Below are 8,206 nucleotides of genomic sequence, written 5' to 3'. Positions count from 1 at the left end.
GATACACTAATGTGGCTAATGGGCAGTGTTTTACAAACAAGAATTTGAATTATCTTTTTCTTGTCTTCTTTAATGCACCTTATAGTTTTGTGCTCCCTATGTATGACATAAGTTCAAAAGTAAACCATTCATTGACAATGTGCCTTATAATCTGGAGTTGCTCTAAAATCCTGTAGGACGGAAAATACTGTAGGTTACTTTCTTATGCCTTTAATAAGACAGTGATACTAGAATATTTATAAAAACATGTTTTCTGGTTAGTAAAAAGGGATTTATTAGAATGATCCTGTGTGTTGGGGCAGAGAAATAAAATTCTAACATCTTCAAACAACAGCCTCAGAAAAACAACGTCAAAATGTGATTGAAGTGAGAAATGCCTTCTAATTAAAATGAAGAAGCAGAAAGGCATGTCCATGCAACAAAGGACTGAACCACTCAGGAAGCTTCTGTCTCTGTGTTCAGTTCCGCCTCCTTACCATGCGGGGTGATTGTCTGTATGGGCCTGCCTTGGCCTCTCACGTTCCATGTGGTCAGGGTTCCATCAGAGTGGCTGCAGATGAATTGCTTGCCCTCATGATGCCAAGCAACTGAGTGGATCGCCTACGAATAAAAAAAACAGGCAAAAAAAGTTAGTGGAGAGTGGCTGAGCAGGATAAAATACAAACTATGGCTGCGTCACCCTGACCGTCCCGTACACTTTGCTTGTAAGTGCTTGTAATGTCTCTGACTTTGCGCTTGTGGTCAGATTGTTTCAGAGAGATAAAAGAGCCCAATCTGATTTAAGAGCAGTTCTTCTGGGGGTACATGTACTTCTTTATGACCCATTTCTTGAATGCCAGTGGGAAGGTTTTATTAGCATTGATGTGCTTGTAAGAATTCAATTTCATAAAGATACAGATTAGCTTGAGGGAAGAAAGGAGTTGGACATCTAAGATAATTGGAATAACACAGATCTGGAGCACTGGGCTTTGAGAAATGTGCTTTAGAACTAAAGACTTAGTAAAAGATATTTGGTTAAAAATGCAATGACAATTTTACAAAAAAGGAATACAAGAAAAACACACTTGCCCAATTCACCCCATTCAGTCATTAACATAAAAAAATTAAATCAAAATGTAATCATTCCGTTTTTTTCATATGGTAAAAATGGTAAACCCGCAATCTTACGATTGGAGGTCGACCGCCATACCACTGCACCAATGGGAATAACTGAGAAAAAGTAAAATGATACATTTCAGGTGTCTTTTACACTTTTTTTCTGATTACACTGTTTTTTTTCAGATGATAATGATATTATTATACCAGGGAGATTTTTTCTGAATATTATATGGATAAAAAAATAATTATTTTTCATTTCCTGATGTCCCAGAATATCAGCAATCTCCATATTCAAACTTTATTGTATTTAATTTAGAAATGCGTCTGGGTAACACTTTTACTTTGTCTTTGAAGCACGTTTGAAATACTGTAATAAGTCTGATCAGCTTACTAGGTAACCACTAGGTGGCTTGAACTACATCTAAGGCAGGGGTGGTGAACACACGGCTCTCGGCCAATAAGCATGCGGCTCTTTGCGTCTCATCATATTTTCAATATACTGTGCCTCATTTCATAGTTTTTTCCCTCTTAAACCACACACAAATCCATCAGAGGGTTTTAAAAAATAATAATAATAATAACAGTAATTTGGCAGCGTGTGTGTTTTGATGCTGCTCTCGACACATAAGTGACTGCCAATCATTTGCGCGGGTTTCACCCAATGCCAGAAAAAATAACAACATTTGATGTGCGTGCAGACTGTTACCCTCATGGTCAAATTGGCGAAATTCAGAGTATACAGATGAACACAGGACGGGGAAGATTCTTACTTTTTTTTTACTGAACGGAATGGTAAGTCACTATGTTTATTATTATGAGCTTTTGGAAGCAGTAAAATTGTTCATGGCAGAAAAGAACAAAACGTATCCTGGAGAAAATTAAAAACTCTTCCTGTAATGTATTTAATGTGTTTATTGTGAATACGAATTACTTAAGACACCAGAAGGATGCTCTGTCCAGATGTTTGTGTATTTGTTGGTGTAAGTGTAATTGAAAGAGGACTATTGATGAGATACAGAAACTTTTACAAGTTAAATACTGAAGGATAAATGGTAAAATATTCTGTTTTTATAATCGTAAATTGGACTTCAGAGGAGTCAGTGCCTCACCAGCCATCAACCTCACTGCACGTCACTAAGTAGTTGTGTGTGTTAGAGAGAGGCAGAGAAAAGAGAGAGAGAGAGTGTGTGTGTGTGTGTGTGTGAGATGAGAGAGAGGGGTGCCTGTGTGTGGAGAGGGTCTCTGACCTGCAGGGTAAAGTTGCTGTGTAAACGCTGGTTAAGCTGCATTTGATATGTGTATTGAAAGTGGAAACTTTCCTTGAAATAAACACAAGTGCAATAATTGCTGTTGTATTGTAGGGAGAGGAGTTTGTTATGGAAAATAACAGGGCTTTAATTGTGTGTTTGTGTTTGTATGTCTTGGCAGGTCAGTGTGTGGCGTGGCTCTTTGACTCTCAGTTAAAAACTTCGGCTCTTGGTGTCAAACTTGTTCGCCACCCCTGATCTAAGGCATTAGTCACGTGCACCCATTCAGGGAGTTGACATGTATGTAAAACAGATCGCAGGTATGTCTTGAGGTTTGTACTGTCAGCTAAAAGGACGTCATGACAATGGAACATATGATTATCGTGGGTGTGGTAAATATGTCAAAGTGTTCGGAAAGATAATGCAACTTACAAGCAGTTATGACTTCATATAGTGCAGGGGTGGGCAATTCCAGGTCCCAGGGGCCGGTGTGTCTGCATGATTTCCAGATTGTCTGTCCCTACTCATGGCTGATTACCTGGTTCAGGTGTGTCAAGCCAATCAGAACATACCAGAGGAGGGTATGTTGGAAAACATGCAGGAATGGGGCCCTCAGTGCCCACCTCTGATATAGTGTCTAGTCGTTAGTAGGCTGAGACTACTGGGTCTTTACTGACCGCGTAAAGATGCCATGCCCATGGGTTGTGCAGATGATACGCAAGTGTCCATAGAATGCTCACAGAAACTACGCACCCACTGTCCAATTTCCTAACTTCTTACAGTCTAGCATGGAGAGTGCAGGGTTTAGGGGGGTTGGAAAGAAGAAAAAAAAAAATGAAGACTCAGTACAATGTGCCTTTGTCTCCCCAACTTCACCTTAAGTGTTTGCTTTGGCCTGACGCCCGCAGGACCCCCAATGCGCTTAAACATTTTTACAGAATGAGTTCACCAAGTTGTCTACGGTCGTAAAATATCACAAGGCCACTTGTGTACCCTCTACAGGCTTGCCTATTTTTTGCCCAAAGTCAGCCTGTGTCCACCCGTAAGGAGAGTTGTGACTAAGGCATAAGTCATTCCCCATTAAATTAAAATGGCATGACAACCACTGAGCTTGGACAAACCAAACACCAACAAATTAATCGTGACAGAAATGTTCTTCCATCTACACTCTGGTTTTAAATTGTTTGGTGCAAAATGTGATTTCTATTAAAACAATTTCGAGTGTCACATGTACAGTAAATGTTAGAACAGCAGTCTTGTAAGCCTTAAAGACAACACACAGCATTGTCATCTGATAGAAATGAAACCCTTAGCATTTGTGAAGCACCAAGATCCAACTTTTTGGGTGGAACTGGCTGTTTATTGGGCGCATTCTCACCATGGATGTTTGGTCCAAGCCAGACCTTGATTCCTTTGTCAGTCCACTTTGTTTGCACAGGTGTGAAGTCTGAACTCAGGTTTGGAGCAAAAAGGTCAACTCTGGTCCACCTAAAGATCTCAGTCTTTGTTCCTCTGGTGCCGTTCGCTCAGACGACCATTTAGAAAACGCTTCAAATATAAAAGCAGGGCTTTTAAAGACATTTAGAGGTGTAAGAAAACACATTTTATGGATCTCAGTTGGTTAAAGGACCTTATCCTATCCATTTTCCTAAATTCTTTTCTAAACCTTGCCTTTTCATTTCTATCAAATTGTCTTCCGGCCCATTTGTGTAGTTCACAATTATTTATCTATGACAGGAAAGCAGTGAAGTTACAAACATCATGCCCAGTCAGCCAGTAAAGGGCACCGCTGCTTATTGATGCTCTTTTGATCGCTGATTATATCCTGCCAACATTTAGCCATTATGTAAACACAATGACAACCGTGAAGCTCTAAGTAGCTTTCAAAAGGGCTCAGCCTCATCAATTGCATTGACATTTAGCAAATTCTCAACTTGTTCAGCATTACTTTGCATCCCAGGTGATGCTGCAAGCCTTGTAACGCTTTTCTGAAATGAGTGACTGGCTCCCTTGCTATTATGGTTATATCATTGTTTTGCAACTGCAGCTACTTTTTTTTTTTTTAAAGAAGTGTATCAGTTTCTGCTTCAGTGTGTCATTAATCATAAATGTTGCTTACTCAAGCTCGCCTGCTATGCTGAGTCTTTAAGAAAATACCTTGTGAAAAGAATCTATTGCTTGCAGCAAGAAATGCAATCCTTTTCCATAGTCTTGCTTGAGAGAAACTGACAAACATATTTTTTTTCAGTGATTCTAAGCTGTTGCCCCTGTGACATGCATATACGATCTCCAACAGGAGGACGCTCCACAACTGTTTCAGTGGCTCTTTGTTGCATTAAAATTAACAACCTTTAAAGACCGAATCCAATGAAAATTGTGTTTTTGGTGTACTTAACATGTTCTTGTGGCATTTCTCTGACGATGGAGGACATGTTGCATTACTGGATATTTCTATATTCTAATCATTGTGAATCAGGGGAAGATGAAAAAATTCCACATGAAAAAGAGCGTACTACGTGTAATGTAGAAAATACCCAGGGAGGGCCACAAGCTTCCTGTTCCATTCTGCTCCACAATGGGGAGCAACGTTTTTAGAATAAATCAAAAGATTAGTAACTAGTTTAGGTCATTACTTGGCAAAGAAGTAAACAAAATATGGATATTTTTAAAAAGCTCAGCCCTTTAAATATGATTAATGGCAGCTAAACCATGTTAGATGATGATTAAATTGTTTTTAGCTGTTATTTTTGGTTTTTCTTGGTCTCTCAGTATTCCAGTTTTGCTTGTCCTAAACCAAACTGACTTTAAAAAGTTGTAAAAGTTATCAATATTCAGTCTTTGAATACAGTTTTTAAATGTTAGATTCTATTTATTTATATACCATAAAAAACAAGTTGATGTGCTGTTATTGAAATTCTTAGAAATTCTTTTAAGGGCACAATAAAGATTATATTTTATGCATAATCTTATTAGTTCAGACCAATTTAGGATATAATATTATTTTAACTTCAGTTGTTCCTTCATTTTCTGTTCAGAAGAACCGCTTGGCCATAAATAATTTGGCATGATGAGTAATGACTGAGGTGCTTTCTAAGCAAGTGGCGGCGGTGGAAGGGTAAGTGGCGGGCGTAGCAGGCTGCAGCCAAGAAGGAAGGACAGAGATTTGTCAGAGCCGTTTTTGCCATAAATGATTCATTGATGTGCAAAGCCAGAGGGAATAGATATTCTTGTGGAGGTGTCCTGAATGCAGAATAAGGAAATTTGGTCCTCATATATATCAGTATTTATTAAGTATGTTTTTCTATAACTATTTTTGTTCTCCATTTTCTTTATTGGGATTTCAACAAACAGCATCGCATGTAGCCATGATGCAAGAAAATTGATTAGTTTAAAAATACAAAAAAACATTAGATACTTTTATTTGCATACTTTTTTTTCCCCATTAGCATCTCCATGAGAACCTTCCAGCGATTAAAAGCTTGCATCACTGCACTCTTCAGTGGCAATCCCAACAGGAAACGATGCTGTGTTCAATTGGAAAACGAGCAACAGTAATTGAATCATTTGGCCCTCATTAAATCAAACAATCCCAATTAAAGACTAATTTTATGATTTATCACAAAGGGGGCTTTATTTGCCAATTGGGTCTCTGGGGATAAAAGTGTGTGGCAACATCTCAACAGGAAATCAGAGCAAAAATAAAAACAAGGAGGCAAAGTGAGACTGCTTGAGGAAAGCAGACAAAACATGCACGTTTTAGATACCGACTGGCATCTGTGTGGCGTTGTGGAACCACGTTTCCGTCAGGCGACATACTGACATACATTCGGAAGGAAATGGGTCTTCCAATAAGAGCTTCACCACAAAAGGGGGAGTATAGGCGCAGTCTGAATTATAGATTAAATAGATTCAACAGCAGAAACGTCTTGGAATTAAACTATTCTAACCAAGATATGCACACTTCTTTATGGAATTTTTAAATAACTATTACTTTCTACACTAGTCTTTCTGTAAATGGCCTTGACCTTTGAATCGATACAGACTAAATGGTGAATGGCAGGTACTTATATAGCGTTTTCTGCCTTCTTGGAAGACTAAAAGCCATTGGCGGAGCTAGAACACTTTATTTAGGGGGCGAGAGAGCGCAGATGTCCCCTTTGCCCCCATGTAGCTCCATCCTTGCCCAAAGCACTTTACAGTCACAGTCCTAATCCCCCATGCACACACACTGCTTTTTAAAACTAGTGCCAACCAATAACCACCAGCAGCAACGTACCCTTCAGTGTCTTGCCCAAAGAAGCTTCGACACATGGGCGATAGAGGCGGGAACCGAGCCAGCGATCTTCAAATCAGAGTTCGACCGCTCTGCCTCTGCACCACGGCTGTCTAAAAGTTGAGACACCTTCCAACAGTGTTATTAACCCCTAACTTGTGTCCCAGAAGTATATTTTTATATTTATGTGCCCAAAAACATCCAAACAACCAAGCGGGCCTCCACTCTATGGGGTAAATCTCCAAAGTTATTCCTAATGCTTAATTCAGCGTCAAATAATGAAATACTTCTTCTTCTGTGTTGGCATAGAAACAGTTTATCAACAACAAGAAAAACTTAGAAAAATTGATTTACTGATTGAGGGTGCATTCACACCTTAACAGACTCACCCTCTTGTACAAATCGTAAATTCTTTATTTTAAGTTATTACATTTCTAAATACTGTAAAATATTAACTACTATTCAAGCATGTTAGTGTTGAGGGCGAGTCCTGGTGGGCTGAGATGTTGGTGGGTAACGCCTCAACGAAGTCAAACTCGCCTCAGACCCAGTTCACAAACGAGTAGTGACATTTGTTTCTAATCTTTGCAGACGACCAGATGGGAGGGATTTTCGGCGCGAGGCAAATTACAACGAAGTCCTTCCAAGCTCATTAGAAAAATGCCACAGGACGTTTCCAAGCCTTTTCTTTAGGTTAGTTAATATGTCACTTTGCGGGGCGTTATAACCCATCTGGAACAAGTGCTGTTCACATCAGAGTCGATGAGCAGCTGGTGTCAGAAACACTTCCAGGTTACACAACATTTTAACTCCTGAATGTGGAAGTGATGTCAAATCCGGTGATTCAACTGGTCCCAGGGCCAGATGTTGTGATAGCAAAGCACCGAGTTTGGAGATTTCAGTTCTGGAGGACACAGGGAAACAGACTTTTTTGACCTATAAGTTAAGAAATTCACGTTTGATAGATTTTGACTTTTCGCAACCCAAGAAGTTTCTGAGAGTGACGTTTGCGAGTGTTTAAACTGCGACTGAAAAACAGGCAGCAAAGATGTAAAGATGTTGCAGATAACTTAAGGGATTAAAAGGAAATCACAGCGCATCAGTGCATCTCAGAGCTGTCAACTTCTCTTTTGATGCTGCAGCCGTAATGGAGAACTCAGTGAGGATGCCAGCAGCATCGCTGATGGGAGCAGAGCTGAGGCAGACAGCAGTGATCATGGCAACAGACCCTGTCAGAGAGAACATGAGGGCTGATCCCAGGGCAGTTTTCTAAAACTTCTCTCAAGTGACAGAAACGTATGAAGTTAGATTTGTCGTAAAAATATTGTCTGGCCATAAAAGGGTTCCGTATTGTAATAAGAGGTTTGTCTGTAAAAATGTTTTGAATCTGTAAAATAATTTACTCATCTAAACAAATTGTCTGTTCATAAAAAAAGAAAGAAAATTACCTGGGATAAGAAAAAAAAATAAAAACATTGTTTCCTCATTTTACACTGAGACAAGACAAAATTGCAGAAGATATTTAAGATATGGCAAGTCTTCTTTCTCTTTCGGCTTTTCCCATCAGGGGTCGCCACAGCGAATCATC

At 39.4% G+C, this 8,206-nt stretch overlaps 1 protein-coding gene across 5 annotated transcripts in view; it reads right to left on the bottom strand.

Moving 5' to 3' along the window:
* Positions 1–8,206, bottom strand: part of stxbp5a (syntaxin binding protein 5a (tomosyn)) — a 107,736-nt gene that overhangs the window by 27,344 nt on the left and 72,186 nt on the right. For all 5 annotated transcript variants that reach the window (XM_078942844.1, XM_078942845.1, XM_078942846.1 and 2 more), the window contains exon 8: positions 477–600. In XM_078942844.1, coding sequence (XP_078798970.1) covers positions 477–600 — 124 coding nt within the window. The remainder of the gene's footprint in view (positions 1–476; positions 601–8,206) is intronic.

Source organism: Oryzias latipes, chromosome 24 (genome assembly GCF_053564925.1).
Source record: "Oryzias latipes strain Hd-rR chromosome 24, Olatipes_Hd-rR_3.1".
NCBI lineage: Eukaryota > Metazoa > Chordata > Actinopteri > Beloniformes > Adrianichthyidae > Oryzias > Oryzias latipes.
Note: the sequence above shows the minus strand (reverse complement) of the source record. Positions and strands in the feature narration are given on the sequence as shown.